This window comes from Anopheles funestus, chromosome X (assembly GCF_943734845.2).
Source record: "Anopheles funestus chromosome X, idAnoFuneDA-416_04, whole genome shotgun sequence".
NCBI classification, from domain to species: Eukaryota; Metazoa; Arthropoda; class Insecta; order Diptera; family Culicidae; genus Anopheles; species Anopheles funestus.
In genome coordinates, this window is record NC_064597.1 from 3,872,100 (window position 1) to 3,894,584 (window position 22,485).

Here is a 22,485-nt window from a genome sequence, read left to right on the forward strand (position 1 = left end):
AAAATTTGACTAGCTGAGCTTAAGATCGGGTCGAGGCCGATGTGATGCCAAAAGGAAGGCCAAGCCAGAGGTCGAATCAAATGCTAAGGTCCTTAATTAAAGAGACGAGAAACACTCGCTGATTGGCAAGGGAATAGGAATATATCATACGATTAATATAGGGAACTAGTAAACGAGAAAACATTCCATTTATCAGGACATAACGCTATCAGATTACGAGCACACCAAGAAGGGCAACGAATCAAGAATGTTTAGGAGAAACATACAGTCATCGGAGGAATCAATAGGGAGGAAAATTTTGTGATCATCGGCATAGCAAAGGAAACAATCGGCGGATAATACATCATAAATATCATTCATAAGCAGAACAAATAATAAAAGGCTAAGGACATTTCCTCGTGGTACATAGGTACCGGAAGAGAAGGAAGTGGATACAATGTGGTTGTTTTTGGCATGGTAGGAACGATTGCTCAGAAAAGAGCCAAACAAACGACTAAGGGAATGGTTTAGAATGTTGTACAGTTTATGTAATAGCCCCATTTAATTAAACACACGTTTAATTACGTGTTTTGTTACAAATTACAATTTTATAAATCGAAAAAAAAAAAATAACTTTTATTATTCATTACCATTGTGTGCATGGTACCAACCTAGCCAACCGAAACCGGATGTAGCGTGGCTGTCATATTTGGTGCTGCTCTCTGGCAACTCTCTTTCCAGCACAAAGCTTCAATACGTTAACACGCCTCCGAGCGCACTAGGTAAGTTTTCGGTTCTACAATTCGCACGATTATCCTCTTGCGTACCTAACGTGTAGCGCGATCATGGTGATCTGCCACAATCAGAAAGTCCGGCGTCTTCTATCAATCTTGTCCACGGGAAAATGGTGTTTCATTTTGTGGAAATGCAGTACTCTGATCAGATCGTTCGAAGATACATGAGAGCGGCTGTGTGAGCTGCGTGTAATGGTGAATGTTCCAGCCTTCTCGAACGGTGTGTCGTGTGGCCGCTACTTGCTGCAATATTCCTTCCCTTAAGCAAACTCTTAGAACGTTCTTCTGATACCATATCATCTTGTATTATCTTTCAGCTCAAGATGGGGCGACGTCCAGCGAGATGGTACGTATGAACAACCGTGTTAAGCTTAGCATGAGTAATCCTTGTCCTACACCGTTGTAATGGAACGATCGAGAATAATTATAAACTATTAGATTAATATTCTGAAGCGTAATAGCGATCAGTGCTTACAGTGATCATTTCTTATTCCCTTCCGAGCGACAAATACAATTTGGAGAATGTTTCTATCTATGAACATTCGACCACTTTAGCCGGAAGGGAGAATATATTCAAGCAAACTAAGGGTGAGGAATCTTTCTGTTATCAATAGAATGGTACCTCAATGTTGCTTGTAACAAAAATTTGTAATGAACATACTTTGCAAACCATTCTCAGTTTTCTTACTTGCGATATTGGACAGCGTGATTCCGATCAGTGCTTAGAGTGATCCCTTCCGAGCGACAAATACAATTTGGAGAATGTTTCTATCTATGAACATTCGACCACTTTAGCCGGAAGGGAGAATATATTCAAGCAAACTAAGGGTGAGGAATCTTTCTGTTATCAATAGAATGGTACCTCAATGTTGCTTGTAACAAAAATTGTAATGAACATACTTTGCAAACCACTCCAGTTTTCTTACTTGCGATATTGGACAGCGTGATTCCGATCAGTGCTTAGAGTGATCCCTTCCGAGCGACAAATACAATTTGGAGAATGTTTCTATCTATGAACATTCGACCACTTTAGCCGGAAGGGAGAATATATTCAAGCAAACTAAGGGTGAGGAATCTTTCTGTTATCAATAGAATGGTACCTCAATGTTGCTTGTAACAAAAATTGTAATGAACATACTTTGCAAACCACTCCAGTTTTCTTACTTGCGATATTGGACAGCGTGATTCCGATCAGTGCTTAGAGTGATCCCTTCCGAGCGACAAATACAATTTGGAGAATGTTTCTATCTATGAACATTCGACCACTTTAGCCGGAAGGGAGAATATATTCAAGCAAACTAAGGGTGAGGAATCTTTCTGTTATCAATAGAATGGTACCTCAATGTTGCTTGTAACAAAAAATTGTAATGAACATACTTTGCAAACCACTCCAGTTTTCTTACTTGCGATATTGGACAGCATGATTCCGATCAGTGCTTAGTGTGATCCCTTCCGAGCGACAAATACAATTGGGAGAACGTTTCTACCTATGAACATTCGACCACTTTAGCCGGAAGGGAGAATATATTCAAGCAAACTAAGGGTGAGGAATCTTTCTGTTATCAATAGAATGGTACCTCAATGTTGCTTGTAACATATAAAGCAATGGATATGATCTTTACATATTGTTAAATCCTTGAGGTCAACAATAAATTGTGTGAAATGAAATGAAATGAAACAACGATCAATATATTGCCCGCTGAGAAAACGACGTCAATTTGCTTTAAACAGAATATTTTCGTAATCGTTCACTTACCACGGTTTGGTGGAGCTCTTCTAACGCATGGATTGATTATTTCTATTCTAATGTGAAATTTCTTTTTTAATAATTTCAGCTACCGTTACTGTAAGAACAAGCCTTACCCGAAGTCGCGCTTCTGTCGCGGTGTGCCAGACCCGAAGATCCGTATCTTTGATCTCGGTCGAAAGAAGGCTTCGGTGGAAGATTTTCCGCTCTGCGTCCATCTCGTATCGGACGAGTATGAACAGCTGAGCTCGGAAGCGCTCGAGGCAGGTCGTATCTGTTGCAATAAGTACCTGGTTAAGTTCTGTGGCAAGGACCAGTTCCACATTCGCATGCGTCTCCACCCGTTCCACGTGATTCGCATCAACAAAATGTTGTCCTGTGCCGGAGCTGATAGGTAAGTGTTTCTTTTTTTTATCAATTGTATGTAAAGGTATTCTGTTGTATGTTTTCACATGATGATATTGCTATAATCAGAGCATTGGGTTATGAAATTAGCATGATTACCCTTTTAACACGTTGACAATAACTGATCTCTTTGGTGTGCATCGAAGATATCAAATGCATTGAATGATTTGTCGAATGTTTTGCACATAATTTGTATTTTTTTCTTCTTCTCTTTATACAGGCTCCAAACAGGAATGCGTGGTGCTTTCGGCAAACCGCAAGGTACGGTGGCGCGTGTCAACATCGGTCAGCCGATCATGTCGGTGCGATCGAGCGACCGATTCAAGCCGCAGGTGATCGAAGCGCTGCGTCGCGCGAAGTTCAAGTTCCCCGGTCGTCAGAAGATTTTCGTGTCGAAGAAATGGGGCTTCACCAAGTACGACCGCGAAGTGTACCAGAAGCATAACGAAGACGGTCGCCTTGTCCAGGACGGATGTGGCGTACAGTTCCGCAACGATCACGGACCATTGGTCAAATGGGAACAGCATGAGCGTGACCGACTTGCCGCCTAAAAGGATCAACGGGGGAAAAAAGCACGATAATGGAATATTGGGGGGGAAAAAAAGAACCGGATTTTCTGTGGACAATGGTTGTATTGATGACTTTCAATGGATCTTCTGCGTGGAAAACATACATCGCGCAAAGTATGAAGTTTTCAATACTGTAAGCATCTGCTGGATACGAAATACATGCTGTTGAGCCTGGAAAAACGCAAGACTTGATTATTGACCTAATGGCAAAGAATGTCCACTGAAAGAAAATTATACTGTCTTAGAGGAAAGAGTAAAGAATGTTGGTTTTGTACTGTTTCAGGAGGATTTTAATAAATAGCGTTATATTACATGGATCGTAACGTCATTCGTTGTATTACATGGATTATATTACGACGAGTTCAGAGTACAATGAGTCGCATTCAGATATTGCAATGTTTGTAATGTTTGTTATCAATAATATTTGATGATGTATTTTGGATGGAAAATATTATTGCTGGATGACTATATATTTATTTTATAATTTTATATAAATTTGTACTGGGTGGAAGTGGTCAAACTTTTAGAAACTACATTCCCAAAACCAAAACAAAAAACCGCTCACACAGCTGACATAACTGACAGCTAACGATGACGTCGTACTATGTATTGTTTTGATACAAAACAGACCACAGCCATCCATCGCAGCAATCGGGAACAAAGCAAATGGTTTTACTTTATCGAAAAACCAAACGAGAAGTTTCGTGATCGGCTATCGCACTATTAAAGGCTGAACGGTTTGGTTACATCATCAAGATGGGTAAAATTTTCCTCGAACACATCAACGGACAAAAGCTGTACAATTGTGCTGCCTGCGAGACCAATCTGACCAACAAGCGCGAGCTTATCAGTACCAGATTCACAGGAGCGACAGGTATGTATGAAACAGGGGATTTTGTGCCACATGCAACCTGTTTTCATGTTTCCCTGTTTTCAGGTCGGGCGTATCTGTTCAAACGGGTCGTCAACATTACCTACTCCCAGGTGCAGGATCGCATCATGCTCACCGGACGCCATATGGTGCGGGACGTGATGTGCAAGAACTGTAAGGCCAAACTCGGTTGGATGTACGAGTTTGCGACCGAAGAAACACAAAAGTATGTATTGTACAGATCTTCTTGAAGTGATGATTAATGCCAACATTCAATGTACATTCCCGCAGATACAAAGAAGGCCGTGTCATCCTCGAACATGCTCTGATCACGGAATCGGAAGGTTTCCCCGATGCTTAACGTACACCATAATATTACGTTGCCGAACCCAAACGGAACATATTGCATTGTCGGAGGTCGACTTTGCTAAAATCGGTTTAATTCCCATTTTTGGAACATCTCAAATAAATAATTAGGTAACGAATCACGGTTTAAAAGCTATTTTTTCAGAAGATAAATTTACAAAATTATTTGCTAAATTCTAAGCATCTATATTACCATATGTACTTTTTTTATCTCATATCTTTTAGAAAACGCTTACTTTTAATCATTTATCTATCTATTAATAAATTTGTGTTTTTACATTGTTTGCAATGAGATCAATATTTTTAGCGATAAGTGCAAAATTATATTAGTTTGTAATAGCTTTCAGTAAGAGAATATACGCGACAATATAAATGTGAATAATTCATGTGTTTGGTTTTCTGATTTTTGTAATGGTAGATGATGAAACGTGGTCGATTACAACACTTGCTAACGCAATATGAAATCCGTTTTTGTATGATTACATCGTCAAATTTCTCAACTATTTCTTTCATTTACATTTGTTTCAGTAGGAAACAAATCATTCGATTTCCCTGAATTGAATGCATGAAAAACATATATACTGCACAATATAACACTACTAGGTTAAAATTAACCTATATATCCAACGGTGAGGATCACACCTGCACTGGGGGAACCATTTATTCAACCAAATAATAAAGCTAAATGCATCACCATGATAGGTGATGGAATATTATTTGCCGCTTAGCTTTTGTGCCGCTGCAATTGCGTTTTCGTTCGCTAGCATCTGGAACTCTTGAAACCGCTGGGATATGCGTTGGTTCATCTTGAGAAACTTTTCCATGCAGTTCAGGGCACACTTGTCCTGCAAAAAGGTACAAAGGGATGGTTGTTTGAGGTAGGTCCGTGTTGCTTTTAAAAACACCATTCCACCTAGGACACGGGACACTTACCTCCTTATCGCTGACTGTTCGTCCGGTAAACTCATTCACGCAATCGATGAAGCAGAGCTCGGACAGTTTGTTGTAGGAGAGTAAAAAGTCGGAAAACTATGGAGACAAAAGCATACCGTCAATCGGAGTGGATTGAATTACACCGTGAGTTGATACATACCGACTTTATTTGATCTTTATCTAGCTGATCGATTGTAATTTGTGTCGCCGCCATACCCGCTTCGATGTTTGCGTTGAAGATAGATGTAACCTATGCAATCACTCTCGCAGTACGAAAGCGCATGAATGGAAGTTGTCAAAGCGTTTAATTTTGACAGCGTTCACAGCTGCGCACTTCTGTCATAATATTGTTTGAGGCTAGAAATGAAAATCAATTAAAATTGAATGAAAATTATATAAATTATTTGATATGACGCTTTTTTAATACAAGAATAAATGAAGGCGTTGCTATGTACCACAAAATTCGAAGGAAAAAACTATCTGGGGGCGACTCGGTGGTGTATGTGATAAAGGGCGCCGGTCCACACGGTAGGGCCGCGGATCAAATCCCTTCCAGACCCTGGAAGAAAGGACTGACTATCCGGCTACGCGGTAAAAATAAGGCCAGAAATGGCTCTGCATGAGCTTAGTTAGAGGTCGTTCAAGCCAACATATGAAACCATACAATGCACGTTCTAGAAAAAAAATCGTATCTGCAAGAAACAGTAATCAGAAGGCCATTCCATTGTGATCTGATCAGATTACACCAAATCTTTTTTCTCACACGTGAAATGTTCTAACACAGAAGCGAAAAGGAATCGATAGAAAGGATAAATCTCCTGCCAACACAAAAGCTTCTCCCGATGGTTAGAAAACGGAATATTATACACCTCTTCAGGAATAAAAAAACAATCTCATTAGAACGGAACGAAAATAAACATTAATTCAAACACAGTACACGCTTGGTTTTAGACTTTCATAATACTTTTTCTTCAAATTAAATACTAGCGCTCTTTATTTGCCGTCTGCGAGCTACTGAAACGCACCTATCAAACGGGGCCCTGTGCGGCTGTGGCTCGCGGTAGAAGATGATAACACACCGCCATCGTCGCATCCACACGATGCATACTATTTTCTTACACTTATTACATATACTGCTGCCAACGACTACTGCAAAAAGGAAAACAAAACTGATTACGATTTTCCCTTTTGGATGCATTTACGCACATTGTGGGGCGAGGGGCCTTTAAAGTGTGAACTTCGTACCTCTCTTCCTAGTGAATTAATGGCCTAAGATAGAACACATATTCCGAAACTTATTTGCGTACTTCTATGTGTGTATATATATATATAAGTCAGGTTTCTCTCTTACACTTTATTGATTTCCGCCGTGTATAAAAGAGTTACGAGACCTAAGCATTCATTCTATGGTACGTTGGTTTTTTGCTCTTTGCTTCGTCGCTTTATTCCGGCTTTAACTGGCATGTGAAACGCGCATATACTCCCGTTTTCCCTTTTTTTCCCCGGGAGGATATGAGATTGTACCGTGACAATCTTAATCATACATCTCAATTTAGGCGCAACGAAACAAGGGAGTCGCCCATACGGCTCCGATACGAAACAGCATCAACGTGTTCAGTCGTACAGTGTTATATTACATTAAATGGTTTAACGTTACGCTACATGTTGTCCTTAACTGTTTCAGCTTTTTCACCCCTCCACTTACAAACTCACTTGTTCAAGGCTTATAGTAATCGGTTTAACATGCTTGATTGTTACTTTTTACAATTGTTTGCTCAACACATAATATTATACAGTGGCCGCTTACAAACGCATTGTACTCTCTCTCTCTTTATCTCTCCCTCGCTTTCAGCTCACATGTCTCTCTGTTCTACCGTCTTTGTTTAACCTAATCAGGGGAGGCTTACATTTCTACATATGTACAGTCTATTTTGAAATCAATATATCATACAACATCGTTACCTTCCTTTCGCGATTTGCAATCCCCCGGTCTCTCCCCATCATTTTGTCGATTTTCCCCAAAACAGTTACACAATTATACCTGTTTGCACAAACGTAAACTTATCATGCCTACTTTACACTGGGGAAGGGGGTTTTCCGGTCAAGAACCATTTCATTTTTGTGTTTTAAGTTTGTTAACGTAGAAAATGGGAAACACCATTATGTTCGACGTTCGATCGCTAGTAAATGGTTATTGGTGTAGTGGTGTTGCAGCACATACATTTATTGTAATGGCTAATGATAAAACAATCAAAATGTAAAACCATCAAGTATGTTTGTAACAGACCGAAAAGGCCTTGCTATTTACAGTACTCTTTATTCTTCGTCTCTGTAAAGCAACAACTTTGGAGGTTTTGTTGTACATTTCAGAGGCCGAAAAAAATAAATAATTAATAATTTTTACCAAACATGTATTCATATCATCGAATTGTTTGTTGTAATAGTGATTTTTGTTTTTGGAAAATAATTTTATCAAACTGCAAACACCAGCAACAACACAATTTACCATCCTGTAGTCAATTTGGAAAATTAAAAAAAAAAACAAACCCCTCAAACATCAGATGGAGAATAAAACACTGCAAATTGGTAAGGCTTTCTTCGGCTTCGTGTAGTAATGCAAGGTTCGTGTTTTTTTTTGTTTACTTTGCAAAACCAAATTCCCTTTTTTGTCGCCTACTCACAAAATGTAGCAGCCGTAGCGTCGGTACCGGTATTACCGGTCCGTGCGTTACCGGAAGATTCACAGCCGTCCAGCTGACTGAGATAGTCAATGGCTTCCTTTGTTTGCCGTTTGTGTGCAGTACTTTCTGCGTCCGCCTGTAGGAGAGCGAAGTGAAATAAATACTTAAAAATCTGTTTCGGTGCGTTCCCGGTGCGTGTACTTACGTTGGTCGTTAGGTTCAGGAACTCGTAGTACCGGCTGAGTGCCGCAACCATACGCTTGAAGTTGTTGTTTTTCAAATGCATTCGGGCAATCTGTTCGTAGCCCTGCTCACCCATCACTAGCTGACTGATCAGCATACACACGTGACTGCCCATGTACGTATGTTCCATATGATGTTCCGCTTTTTGAATTACTAAAAATCATAGTAAATAGTTAATTAATATTTTCTTTTCTTTTTTTAGTATTTGCATACAACAGAGAGAGTGAGAAAAAAACACTTACGCTTCGTTTCCGCATCCTCCGCATCAACAGTACGCGCGGGTGTTTCTAATATAGCGTTCGTTTTCGCTTCCGCATGACTGGAAATGGAACAGAACAGAAATAACCAATATAATGCAAAACCGTCCTGTGTTCCGTGCTTTGGGTCACACTATTCTTCTTCTCGCCCGTCTTACCTAGCCATCTCTTCCTGTTGTTCAAAGTACTCGACCAGCGCTTTAATACCGCCACGGTTCGTTTCAGTGTCCATGTAGGACAGTACCTGCTGCCGGTTCTGTGGGCTTGGGCGTGCAAGATGCAACAGCAGCGTTAGCGCGAGCAGATGCAGATCGAACACGAACCGCTGCGGGACGTACTCGGAGATCCGCAGCAAAAGATGCATCGTAATGTTAATCACATCCGGTTGCTTTCCTACGAGATGGGCACCTTGGGCTACAAAAATGCGTTTAGGAAAAGAATTTTAAAAATAAAAAAAATATAAAAAAATTAAATCGTAATATTACTAATACAAGCGACAATAAGTTTATCGTAAAACACTGTGGTACTTACCCTCCTCGTTGAAGGCGTGCGTGAGTGTGATCAGCATATGTAGCATCGGTTGGAGCAGCTCACGCAACAGCACACCGATGCTTTCCTTTGGTGTCGCATCGTCCGTTGGATAGTGCATCAGATCACGATCCACCTGCCGGTACAGCCGTACCAATATTTGCACCAACAAACCGGACCGATGCTCCAGCAAGAACCGTTGATTTTGGCAGTTGAACAGACTGACATTGTTCAGCACGCGCAGACACCGTTCGATTTTGCGCAGCTTCGCCACATCCTGTTCGCTCCAGTCGCACGCACTGGCCGGTACCTGCTCGTAACATTCCGCCACCGTCTTGATCAGATGCTCGATACCGCCCAAATTGCGCAGCTCGTCCTTAAACCATTCGCCGGCCCGCTGCGACGTAAGCGACAGCAACGATTCCATCGCAAGCGAACCCGCCGTCACGCGGTCCGTATCGATGTGCTTACCCTTGCCGGCGCCCTTTATCTCCTCGCACAGTTCCTTCACACGCTGGCGGTTCTTTTGCAGCTGACCCTGTTGCTGTTGCTGCTGCTGAAGCGTACCGTCCAGCTTGTGATCCGTGTCGAGCAGATTCAGCATCAGCTCGAGCGAATCCCGATCGAGATCCATATTGAGTTTGTCCTGCGAAAACACGTACATGATTGCGGCCGTACAGAGCCCAAGGCTCGGATCCTGATGGGCGTCGGACAGTGCGCGGAAAAAGCGCGTTACTACACCGTGCGCACGGACGTGCATTTTAAACGCCGGTTTCATACACTTGGTCGCCAGCTGTAATGCGGACAGGCAGCGGGTCGAGATCGGATTGTCCGGATGGAGTGCGCTCAGTATGTAATCGACATCATCATCCATTTCCTGAAATTCCCCTATCTCCTGCATCTGGTGCGAGTTCTTGACGTTACGCACGATCGTGTAGAAAGGTTTTGCTTGGCGCGTTTTCCCTCCTCCACCACCGTACTCATCCTCACCACCGTTCGCATCATCATCGAATGCATCCGCTGCACCACCGTCGTATTCGTCTCCAGCGCTCGTTTGCGCACGACCATGATGGTGGTAGTGTGTGGAACCGAAACCCGTCCCACCACCAGCGTTACCACCACCACCGAGCCCTCCTGCACCCTGACCCGTTGATCCACCGGCACCCGCAAGGTTGCTACTCGGGGCAAACGTTTTCAACCGCTTCGATCGTGGCGGTATCGATGCCGGTGTATCGTTGTCGAAAAAGTTCCCATCGTAATCTAATTGATTGCCGCTGGATATACCTACGCCACCGGTTGCGCCCGTTAATCCGGCATTACCACCCTCGTGCTCACCGTCTTCCATACCGTCGTCGGTTGTGTAGGGCATGGTCGTTGAATCGCCTGCCGTTTTACCACTACCAACGCCACCGCCAGCACCTGACGCGTTACTTCCTGTCCCCGCGACCGACGAACCAACCAGACTGCCCGTGCCCGTGTCCGTGCTGGTACCCACCGCACCACCACCACTGATTGCTCCCTGCTCGTCCATCATACCGTTACCGTGGTCGTTGTCCCATTTGTGTTTGTAGACGTGCCGCTTCTTGGTGTCGGTTGCCCCATCCGATGAACCGACCATTGGGCGACTCTTGAAGATGGTTCCCTTTTTCTGTAACACCAAACGCATCGGCGGTGGTGGACCGGATGCTGCTGCTGCTGCTGCTGCGGGTGGTACCACTGCACTGACAGCAGAACTCATCTCGTGACTGGCGCTAACTGGTGGTGTTAGTGTGCTACACGATGTAACTTGCGAGTCTGCCATCAAATCACCATTTTGTCGCAATGACAGTGAAGGCGTATGCTGGTCCTGGTCGCATTCAGTCGCAGTTTCTGTTTTCTCCCCTATAGGAGCAACCGAATCGGTTCCCGTTCCCGATAACGCACCGGTTGAGGACGCTTCACCGAGATAATCTGGCGGGACGACATTCTTCTTGCGCCTACTATACTGACGCGTAACGCTTGGCTTAGTAACGCTAGTTTCTAAAGTGGGCACATTCACAGGCAACGTTACTTCCGCCACTAGTCCAACAGTTGGCGGATGTAACGCATTCTCTTGCTGTCCTTTTTGTAGCTCCAACTGCTGCAGTGGTGATTGTGTCAGGTTAGGTGTTTCCGTCATGTTTTGTCCCTCTGTATCTTCTCGCATCGAAACCGGCTCGGGTTGCTTTCGTGTACGCTTCTCATTCACCGTACCACGGACGACGTTGTTGTTGTTGTTATTGCTGACGGCTGCAGCCCGGTTGCGTCCTGTGCGGCCTGCACGTAACAGCAGCTGTTTGGCGGGTGACGATTGCGTATCCTGCTGCTGCTGTTCGTCCGGCAGGTTATTGCTGTGCTTCATTTTGTTTCGTGTCACGCGCGTACCGTGACCGACATTTTTGAGATTTAACTTCAATACTTCCACCCGTTCGCTGGTTGGCGGTTGATGCTGTTGCTGCTGGTGCTGCTGCTGCAGTAGATCTACCGGAGGCAGTGCTTCGGATACATACGACGAGGAGGATGTTGTGGTGCAGGATGGAAGGGAAAGAGATGATGCTACTGCCGCCGCCGCCGTGCGGACAGGTTGATGGTGTGCCACCTGCTGCTGCTGCTGATTGTTATCCTGCGTATTTTCACTCTCCGAATAAACGTCCGATGGTGGAGCGGCCGCCGTGGAACTATTTTGCGAAAGTTCCAAATCGCTACCACAATCACTTGATCCGCGGCTATGGATGATTTGACAATCTTCACCGGGTGCTAGCGTATGCTTCGGTGTATTATTATCAGATGACGCACTGCCTAGTATGGAACTTTGTGAATCGAAATCATCACCACCGGACAGGGAGGATAGTGTCCGGAACACCTCGTACGTATCAGTACCGGGCAGTGGGAAACTTGGACGTGATACGGCGGGCACACCTCCTAACTTTTCCTTCGCCACCGTAGAGGACGTTACGGATTGTGTCGTTACGGGCCCGGTCGCGTGGAGGTTCTGCTCACCGTCAGATATGTCCACCTTGCTGCGCTTGGACGACAGGTGCGAGGATCGGGCCTTTTCGCGTTCGATGGCACGCTTTTTGAAGTTGTACTTGCTGCTGCTCTTGGTAGCTTTACCGGCACCACCAACGTTGCTGCTGGGCGTTGTAGAACCGGGACCGCCGATGCTGCTGGTGGTACTACTGATCAACGGTTTACCACCGAGCGATATCTTTATCTTAAGCTCAGTTTTCGGCGGCACTGGTGCTGGTTGCACATCCTCGACCGATGGTCCTTCGTCAACCGGTGGCACGGTGTGCAAAAACGTTTCAACCGGCTGATTGTGCGGCTGTTGCTGAGGCTTCGGATAATCGACCGAATCCGCCAAGGTAGTGATTGGTCCACGTTCTGCTAGCAACGTTCGGGGTGGCAAATCTCCGTCAAAATCTTCCTCTTCGTCTTCCGCCTGCTGGTCCGACTGCTGCTGCTGCTGGTTATAGTGTTGATTACTGATGGTCGTGGGTGGTGTACTATTGTTTGTCGAAACCTCTTCACTATCGGTACTAATTAGCATCGATGTACCCTACGAAAGAGATGATAACACATTATCAGATAAGTATAGCGTACCGAAAAGGTGCTTCATTTATGTTCGCGCGCCATATAGCACCATTCCACATGGTGTAACACTTCCGTACATAAACACAAAACCGTCCATCATCGGCTAAACAACAAATCAGGCAACATGACGTTTCGGAATACGTGTATACGTGTGTAACTTTCCACCTTGCAGCATGGCCGATATGGCGGAGAGAAAAGCGGCCGCCTCCATCACTTTTATGCCGCCATTTTTTTTTTGAAACACGGGAAAGTGCGCCCCGCAGTGAATTGCATCGATATTGAGAGAAGAAGAAAACAAAACTGTAACATACTACTGATGGTGAGGGAAATGAAAATCTCGGGAAACATCTGCTTTGACTTTTGTTGTACACACTGACACACTGCACACGTACGAATGCAGGGAAAATAAGCAAAGCACCACCACCAACACCGAGTAGGTCATGTGTGCAATCAAAGCGACATGACACATTTGTTGGTATCATTTGTTCCACTTCCAACGCAAAAAAAAATTCACACACAGATGGACTATATTGGCAGGGCGCTCTGGAGTACTACACTTACCATATAAACTAGCAAAACCGATAGCCCTTTTCGCCATCTTTTCTTCGCTCGATAATGTGAACAAGATGCACAAGACGAAGCAAAAAGCGCGGGCAAAATTGTTCGAGGCACACTAGGGAGGAGGCAGTTCCGAAGCAAAAGGCACAAAACGGTGAAACACCCGAGAAACCGAACCGTTTTTTCTTTTCTCCCTTAATGGCAATGAGAACAAGGTCTTGCCACACTGAGCGAACAAATAAGAATACACGGCCCGAAACTGATGAATGGAACGTTACACTTTTCAAACACACATACACATACAACACAACACCGTTCGTTTGTACACCGGCAAGAACGCACACACACACGCGAGCGCTCTTCGATCGTTACCCGTGGTCGCAAAGGCACGCACTTAAGGGATGGAACCGACCGTGTAAAGCTTCACCTATTGGTCTTCATCATACGTACACATCGATTCGGGCGCCTTTGAATGCACGTGCAGCTGTATGTGTGTTATAGACGGTGCCACACACTTTGTCGGCAAGGGTGAAATCGTGAAAATGCAGGGTTGTTTCTTTTGCAACCCTGAAGGGTGCTTTTTTTACTCGTAACTGAAACATGTCATTTCTTTTGGACTTCTTTTGGAAACAATTTAAAAATGGAATGCAAAACGCTATAAAATTCACAACAATATCAAACTTTGGCACAATGAGTTAAGAAAAGTGAGGAAAATTCAAAAAGATTAATAAAATGGTAAAAAATGGAAAGAATAATAATAATTTAAAAATATATCATTACTAGATAAGTAAAGGAGAGAAGTGAAAATTTTCACAAATATTCCAATAAAGAATCTTGGAGAAAAAAAAAATACAAATATTCCAATAGAAATCTAGAGAATAGAGAGACTGTATATTGGTAGAACAACGAACCCTGCAAACATAAAATTTAGGACGAAGCATATGTGCATGGTTGATCTAGTTGTCCAGCAAAAGAAAGTTGTCTTTGGAAGTAATTCTTGAAAAAAATATTATCTACTAATTCAATAGAAAAAAAGTGTCCATATATTACCTTCGATATACGCAGCAGAATTGGCCGATGCTCGCTCGGCGAAGGGAGTGGCGTGGTGACGATTGTTGTCGTTGTGCTAGGCTTTGCACCGTATCGTCCCTCACCACCGGAATGGTATCCACCCGCCGGGGACGAAGATGAAGACACCGGTCTCTGTACCATCGGATGGTACGGTGTGGCAACCGTCGGTACTACCGAATCCTGATGAAACTGCTGCACCTTCTGCTGCTGCTGATCGAGTACACCGGCAAACGATGGATCGGCTGGCGGTGCCAGGATACCGTACTCGGGTGTACTAAAAGGCGGATTTTGTAGGTGATTGTTGGTGACGGTTGTACGGGATACTACCGACCGCTCGTAATCGTTACTGTCCTCATCCTCGTTATAGTTTACCACACGGTTCCGTATGCGGGACGAGTTACGTTTCGGTTGTTCCTGCTCCACCTCACCAACCGTCGACTCCTTTTTCGCCTTTTTTGATCGTTTTTCTTTCTTTTCCTTTTTTGGAGGTTTACTGCTGGTCGTTTTCCGTACGCTCGCCGGTGATGCATCACTAGGTTCGAGGGTAGCAACGGTAGCAGGAGTTGATTTCTTTTTCCGCCCCGGTTTCTTTTCCTTGGTCAGCGGGATCGTGTGCAGCAATTGCTGTTGCTGCATTGCATAGGCCATACCATCGCCGACATGACCGCCAGGAAATAGACCCACATTTGCTGACTGTGGACCGGTGGGTGAAAACTGTGGTGTTGCTGCAGCCGCTGACAGTGGCTGGTAGAATTGTTGCTGTTGCGGCGGTGTCGTCGTCGTGACGTTCGGTCTATTCCACAGTTCTGAGGTGCCGGCATGTGGACCATATCCATGACCACCAGCATTCGCTGCGTACGGCGAGTGACCCAGATGTTCATTGGGACCGGTTGGCGGCAATAGTGGAGGCGGTGGTGGAGGTATGATATTGCGGCTTTTGAAGAACTTTCGCGGCCGAACGGACTCCGTGTTGTTTGTGCCGAGAAGATTGACGACACTATCTGGTGAGTCGCCGGTACCGAGATCCAGCCCGGCTGGATCCTTCAAATCAACATTGTTGTATTCCGCAACTGGAGATAAAGAGATGAGAAAGGAAATTGAATTCTGGAGCACTATAGAGGACATTTGGAAGTTCCCAATACATAAAAAGATCTAGATATTCACACAAAAGTGTTGGTCAAGTCAAAAAGACATACTAGTGGGTTAACTCCACTATCCAGAGAAACAATTCAGACACCTACCATAACTTCGACTCCGTATCGAGGTAAAGCTCGTGATGCCCCATCGGCCCACCAGTCCTGCCGAGCGACGTGGAGCAGGACAGTTCTCTTTCCGGCGTTCCTTCAACAACGATTCGAGGGGTACAACAACACCCTGGGATTTATTCCACTTCGACATGGCAGTGGAATGGCGTTGGGCTGATGTACTGTGTAGATTCACGTAGTAACTGTTCGTTTAAAACGAATTTTGCAGCGCGTTTATCCGCGGCGTTCAATCACTGATTTCTTCTCCGATGGGTTACTGAAGGTACTAGAGCCCTCCACGCAACCCCCTTATACCATTACCGATCGCACACAGCGTACTGGGCTGTTGTCTTTTGTTTGTTTAATAATTGTAAGATTCTTTTGCATGGTTCAGTCACTGCTTTCCAACACGTGCTATCGTAGCATACACTGTACGTAATTCATTGTAAGTTACAATTTTCCACAAGGATTCTTTCATCCGGCTGGGGATGAACTTTTTCTTCTAGCAACCTAAAAAGAAAGGAAAACAGAAAAGAAAATATTAAGCAAATGTTTCAAGTACATCACAATACGCTGATAAATTCCACAATCCGTCTCCAGACTTTGGACTATTGGTTCATAACTCCACTCCCACCTCTCGGCGTCTGATAGATGATTGAAGACGAGTTCTACGGTTGATAGTTTCAGATTGACGGTCAGGAAAGATCCAATCGTTTGATTGCGTACAGAGGTGTACGAGAAGCTTTTGATTGAAGAATCGGGATGCTGCGATGCATATATCTTCAACAGTTTGGACATCAGCACACTGAGTTTTTGTGACCGGTGGTGAATTGTTTTATTTTAAACTTTGCTGAAAGAATGCACTATAATTTCGCCATCACCAAAAACACGCACCGCGGTGCTAACCCAGACGGCCATTAAATAATTCAACCAGCAAGACCGTAGCAAGAACACACACGTGCATCGCAGGGGCCCGGAAATATCTTTCTATATTCACGGCTTCACGGCGTATTTCTTTCGATTTCTTTCATGACGCGAATAATGCCACGGACAGTGTCCCCGGGGCGGAAGAGGGGGGGTTCACACACAAACATAGGAATACATAAATATATCCAAGAAAGCGGGGTGGTTAATGATGCTAGCTGTCTTCCGAGCAAAAAAAAAAACTGGCTGTCAAAAGTCGCACGCTTGTACAACACACCGGAACACGATAGAGACGTTCGAGAAGTATTGTGTAAATCTTGATCGTCGAGAGAATCCCCCCCCCCCCAAAAACCTCATCTCCGTTAGCTGCCCTCAGAATCCATCCATTTGGACCGGTCGTAACATAAAAGCTATGCAACTAACCACCAAAAAAAAAGGACCAACAGAAATGCAGCATTTTGTTAGAACGCAAGGGAACGATGAGTTTTCTTTTGTCTCCTTCATTCACACATCTGTAGACACATGGGGTGGGATGTAACCATGAATTGTCCTTTTGTTCGTTTGTTTTTAGCAATTTATGTACGTACTTGTGTGTTTATATTCACTTTTATATTTTTGTTTTATTCTATGATCATCTTTTAAAAACTTATGCTTGCCAAAAAAAAATATTTAAAACAAGCCAAAAACCGGCAGCAGAAAACAGTGGCGAACACACTCACACACGCGCGCAACAAAACGTATTTTTTTACTCTTTCTCTCTCTCTCTCTCTCCCGGTGGCAGCTTAACCGGAACCCGGTCGAACGGAATGGAAACGGGTTTGTATGCGTGTACAATAAAAAAGCTGGAGTCTGGTTACATGGGGGAAAAGAAGGAGTTGACCATCTTCGTGCTGAGAACGAGCAAAGCACAAAACGAGAAGAATGCAAAGATGTTCCAGGGGTTGTTCGTAAACGCTTCGATCTGAGAAGCACCTAAAAACCCAACAACCCTTCCAGAAGGCGTTTGGCTGCTCACGGAAAACAAATAGAAAGTTGTGCGAACAACCCTGTAAAGGATGGTTTCTTTGGAAGAAAAATAAAAGGGAAAAAAGATCGCTTAACTGCACTCCATTACACACACACACCAACGCACGGAAGGGCGCATTCCACTTGCATAGAGCAGTAAAATGAGTTGATACGCACACGACGTATGCGTATAGGGGGTGGGGGGGAGGGGGATCCGGTTTGGGGGTGTGTATACCCGCCGCGGGAAAGAAAAACAAAAATAAAAGTACGAAACCAACACTAAAAATGGCCGCGCGAATGGCTGGGACCGGGTTCGACGAATTTTTCGACCGGACTGGAGTGCCTGGACCATTACTATCCACCCCGTAATCATAATTTAGCGAACAAATATTCACACTCCTACGCAAAAGGAGCAAAACGGGGGGGTGTTTTTTACCCCCCCTCTGAAAAGGTAAACGCCAACCCCAAAACACCCCAAATCGTTTGCTTTTGGGAGAAAATGTCAGACGATATAAACAACGGTCTCGGGTGCGAGAGATTAAATAAGGTTAGGTTTGAGGAAATTTTTGAGATTTTTGTAAGCTATCTCGCGTTGATTAGATGAATTCATAATTTTTAAGGAAAGAAGAACAAAAAACACACAAGAAGAGAGGAATCGAAACACCAGGTTGCGTTGTGGATGCAGCAAAACGGGAATTGTAGCGGGGGGAGGGGGTTTGATGGGCTTCTAAATTTACCTTTTCCTTCACAACCTGCCTCTCCTGCCCATCTTCCGCCGTTGGGCCCTCGGTGTGTTGATGAGAGGCTGGAACGGTTGGCACACACGGGACGCCAAATGTGGCAAAAAGGGCGAAGGTGGTAATACACCCGTGTGGATGATGGCGAAAAATTCACTCACTCGTCACGATCACGGCCCGTTTTGTTTGTTTTTTTTTTGGTTGTTGTTTGCAAATCAGCATATCGAGAAAATAATACGCGGAAACCGAACGAAATCACAATGGCTGTTGGCTGGCGCACACATTTTTAGCGTAGCGGAGAAGGTCTCGTGAAGCTTTTTTCCCGTCCGGGCGACGTTTGCGTTTTTGCGTTTGCGATAGTGCGTGCGGAGAGAACAAAAACATTGACCGACCGTACGGCTGTACGCAGACACAAAACTTGTATAGTTGTATGTACGTATACGAACCGAGCGTACTGTACACACGTTGAATATAAGGGAGATCCCAGCACGGCCAGACTCTTTTACGCTCTTACGTCTCCCGAAGTGTTGGAGGCTGTCAATCGGAGGGTGAGAGTGCGTGTGTGTATCCCTTTGTGAATGCGTTTTTTTTCTCTCTCTCTCTCCGTTCTTCTTCTTGTGGTTTTGTTCCTTTTTTTCTTCATCTTCTTATTTCACCAGGTGAGGGTGAGGGAGATAGAATCACATTAACGACCACCCTTAAAAGGGCTTTTCGCGCAAATTTACTTTTTCTCCCGAATTTTTACACCCTTTTGGCAAATACATCAAATTGTTTTTTCATTCCCCCCCGTGCTGCAAATATTTGTTCTCGTAAGTTCTGTAATATAATATAAATATATTTCGGTGCGCTCTCTTTCCTCGCTCTGAATCAGCTCGTGGTGTGTGAGAGAGAGAATGTAAATTCCACACACACACACACACGCACACACAAACCAATAAAACGCACCCATACACACACATACCCGTTTTGAAGTTACACACTACCTTCAATTTGATGTAATAAACGCATTTGGTTGAAAATTCAAAGCATTACAACGATAATAAAATAAACAATTTTAACTTATAGAAAGTGTTTGCTAAGTTGGGAGAATTTTTTTTAATCCCTATGTTGCTCATATTTACATATTTTAGCATAAATGAAACTATTTAGCTTAATTTCATTCGATTTATTACTGATGTAGTCACCCTGTAACTGCCGGTCAAAACAATCCGCCATCTTTAGATGATTACAATTTCCAGGAATCTAGTTGTTAGTGGATTATTTAAATAGAAACTAAACTTGTAATGAACAGACATTTAATTCCACAACAATATAGTGATGTATTTTCAATTCTTAATATTCGAGTGATGCATAAAAATTCAGCACAGACACATGCGCCCATGGTAGGTGTAGGGTTCACGCTATTGTTTAGGTAGATTACAATACACAGGGCGCTTTAGGTGGAACTTACATTGGCCGGTGTTGTGTTGTGTACACAATGAACCAGAATCGAACCACAGCGTATAAACGGAGCTGATTAGGAAGCTGTAATGTAAATATCTTAATACTGCGTCGTACGTAATTCGTTACGGGCAGGAAACATTCCCCACAAAAGCGACATGCGACATGCGAATTTCATAATATTCGTAAGCACCGTAGCGGGTGGTTGTGATTCGTGAGTGGACAAACCGCAAGCAACCGGCAATGGCAGCTGAGGCAACGACGGCAACGACGACAACATTCGACAAGGCAGCAAGTAGTAGTGAGTCGTCCCTGGGTACGAAGGATAAAAGGTAAAACCGGGTGATTTGTGGACAAAGTTATCGGATGAAGAAAATCTGCTTTGTTGTGGAGTCACCGCTTTTGTTGAGTTTTGTGTGATATTGTTTATCTCATTGCAGTTGGTGTAACTGGTGGACGGGCACATCCTTCGATATGTTACGTACGTTGGAAAAGCGCATCCTGTCCTGTAAGTATGAACGATATCGTTTGCTCACTGTAGATGATGCAACTCACACGCCACACTGCGAACGTTCCAGATCTCAAGACGCCGTACCGTGGAAGCTTCGTGGACGTCGGGCATTGCGTTGGAGAAGCGGACAAAGTGTGGACACTGTCCCTCAACACAGAGTCACCAAATGTGCCGCTCGTGCTTGTGCACGGACTCGGTGCCGGTGTAGCACTTTGGGTACTGAATCTAGACGCACTTGCAAAAGATCGCCCAGTATATGCGATCGATGTGCTAGGGTTTGGCCGTAGCTCCCGGCCACGCTTCTCATCCGATCCGATGGTGGTGGAGAAACAGTTGGTGAAATCGATCGAGGAATGGAGGCGGGAAATGAACTTGAAGGAAATCATTCTTCTTGGACACTCGATGGGTGGTTTTATCGCGGCCAGTTATGCACTCTCCTATCCGGACCGATTGCGTCAGCTCATACTGGCCGATCCTTGGGGAATGCCGGAGAAGCCGAAAGATTTCGAAAGTAACGTGCGTATCCGGTTCTGGCTGAAACCGATCTTTGCCGTATCGAAGATGCTCAATCCACTCTGGCCGATAAGGTTTGCTGGACCGTACGGTCCATCGCTAGTGAACCGCTTCCGGCAGGATATTGTGATGAAGTTCTCATCCGTTATTACGGACGGTATGGATATATCAAACTACATCCATCAATGCAACTCGCAGAATCCATCGTAAGTAGCTAAAAAGCTGTAATTCCCCCAAAAGCGTCCAATACTCATCTGTTCGTACTCCACAGCGGTGAAGGTGCGTTCCATTCAATGATGCAGGATTTTGCGTGGGCTAAAAATCCGATGATCAACCGTATGGGTGAGATGAAAAGTACCGTACCGGTCACCATACTGTACGGCTCCAAATCCTGGCTACTGCACACCAGCCCACCGGACACGGTAAAGCAGCTGGGGGAGAACAGTTTTGTGAATGTTAAAATTATCGAAGGATCAGGCCATCACATATACGCCGACGATGCGGATGCGTTCAATGAGATGGTCAACGAAGCCTGCCGTGCGGCGGATAGACTCCAGAAGGTGGAAAAAATTACGGAATAACAGAAGCTAACGCTGGCTACTGTTACTGTCCAGTAGTGGAGGTCTGTTTCCAATGCCCACCATGATTGCCAGCGACCGTACTTGGCCCGCCATTCACCAATGAGATCGCCATGTTCCGGCCAGTGTGGGTGACGGTGCGAAAAATGAACGAATGTACGATATGAAAAGTGATTTGTCATCCGCTACGGAGTGATGACATCATCACGTAGCAATTGCGAGCCATAATCGTATCGCTCCGTACACGTGTTTTTTGGGGAGGGGGGAGGCAAAAAGTCGCCGCGTCACGATGCTTTCGTTCAGCGGTGTTTGGAGTGGCAGTTGGGGTAAGTTGAGTTCTAGTGAATTTTTTTGTTGCGCTTAATCCTCCAGTGGTAGAGTTGTAGTTGCACTTCAGTTTGCAGAAAACTGAAACACCTTTGCCGAATGATGAAAACTCAGGAATGCTAGAATTATTTAATTCATCATTTTATAAAAAAATGTAACAAACAATAGTAACGTAAGGCACAAACATATCGTTAAATATTTGTGTACATATTATAGTTAAATTGTTCTTGCATTTGGGTTTTCTTTTTCTGCGATGACATTTAACTAATGGCAGCGATATACTGTTGTAACGAGACCAAGCTAGCGTAAGAGCTTCACCACATAGAGATATTCCTTATCAGATGCGTACCGGTATTGGTAACGCAAAGTTAGGTTTGTACGTAAAACATAGCTCTGGTGTGTGACAAACGATTAGGTATGAAGATTTTCAGGTTCTCCTCAAGAACATTTTGTAAAACTTATTTTATCTCAGACTCCACCTTAGGAGAGTAATAGAAGTATCCAACTTTAGTAAAAACCCTGAATACCCTGAATACCAGTTTAAAAGGCTATCAAAACTATGTTTGAGACACAAGGGTTAATTGGAACCACT

At 44.3% G+C, this 22,485-nt stretch overlaps 5 protein-coding genes across 7 annotated transcripts; 3 read left to right on the forward strand and 2 right to left on the reverse strand.

The window, feature by feature from the left end:
• The first annotated feature begins 646 nt into the window (after positions 1-646).
• On the forward strand, positions 647-3,674 carry LOC125763036 (60S ribosomal protein L10). 2 transcript variants are annotated; one of them, XM_049425777.1, is made up of 4 exons: positions 647-761; positions 1,091-1,119; positions 2,609-2,914; positions 3,146-3,674. In XM_049425777.1, the coding sequence occupies exons 2-4, from the start codon at positions 1,097-1,099 to the stop codon at positions 3,474-3,476; spliced, it is 660 nt and encodes a 219-aa protein (XP_049281734.1). In that variant the 5' UTR covers positions 647-761; positions 1,091-1,096; the 3' UTR covers positions 3,477-3,674. The 2 variants fall into 2 exon arrangements, with proteins under 2 accessions (XP_049281734.1, XP_049281723.1); XM_049425766.1 differs by lacking the exon at positions 647-761 and adding an exon at positions 851-993.
• A 424-nt stretch (positions 3,675-4,098) lies between these two features.
• LOC125763171 (protein yippee) lies at positions 4,099-5,012 on the forward strand. The gene is made up of 3 exons (XM_049426023.1): positions 4,099-4,368; positions 4,432-4,591; positions 4,657-5,012. The coding sequence occupies exons 1-3, from the start codon at positions 4,251-4,253 to the stop codon at positions 4,724-4,726; spliced, it is 348 nt and encodes a 115-aa protein (XP_049281980.1). The 5' UTR covers positions 4,099-4,250; the 3' UTR covers positions 4,727-5,012.
• A 310-nt stretch (positions 5,013-5,322) lies between these two features.
• Positions 5,323-6,012, reverse strand: LOC125763179 (mitochondrial import inner membrane translocase subunit Tim9). Its single transcript, XM_049426034.1, has 3 exons — positions 5,825-6,012; positions 5,665-5,760; positions 5,323-5,576 (listed from the first exon to the last, which is right to left on the reverse strand). Exons 1-3 carry the CDS (start codon positions 5,876-5,878, stop codon positions 5,445-5,447), a joined length of 282 nt encoding a protein of 93 aa, XP_049281991.1. The 5' UTR covers positions 5,879-6,012; the 3' UTR covers positions 5,323-5,444.
• A 593-nt stretch (positions 6,013-6,605) lies between these two features.
• Positions 6,606-19,461, reverse strand: LOC125762451 (protein wings apart-like). 2 transcript variants are annotated; one of them, XM_049424563.1, is made up of 8 exons: positions 18,525-19,461; positions 15,856-16,368; positions 14,594-15,684; positions 9,377-12,950; positions 9,004-9,259; positions 8,831-8,907; positions 8,551-8,741; positions 6,606-8,481 (listed from the first exon to the last, which is right to left on the reverse strand). In XM_049424563.1, exons 2-8 carry the CDS (start codon positions 16,010-16,012, stop codon positions 8,338-8,340), a joined length of 5,490 nt encoding a protein of 1,829 aa, XP_049280520.1. In that variant the 5' UTR covers positions 16,013-16,368; positions 18,525-19,461; the 3' UTR covers positions 6,606-8,337. The 2 variants fall into 2 exon arrangements, with proteins under 2 accessions (XP_049280520.1, XP_049280528.1); XM_049424571.1 differs by lacking the exons at positions 14,594-15,684; positions 15,856-16,368; positions 18,525-19,461 and adding an exon at positions 13,297-13,526.
• Positions 19,462-19,951: 490 nt separating this feature from the next.
• LOC125762862 ((Lyso)-N-acylphosphatidylethanolamine lipase-like) lies at positions 19,952-22,114 on the forward strand. Its single transcript, XM_049425434.1, has 4 exons — positions 19,952-20,296; positions 20,405-20,472; positions 20,543-21,194; positions 21,260-22,114. Exons 1-4 carry the CDS (start codon positions 20,208-20,210, stop codon positions 21,567-21,569), a joined length of 1,119 nt encoding a protein of 372 aa, XP_049281391.1. The 5' UTR covers positions 19,952-20,207; the 3' UTR covers positions 21,570-22,114.
• The last annotated feature ends 371 nt before the right edge of the window (positions 22,115-22,485 follow it).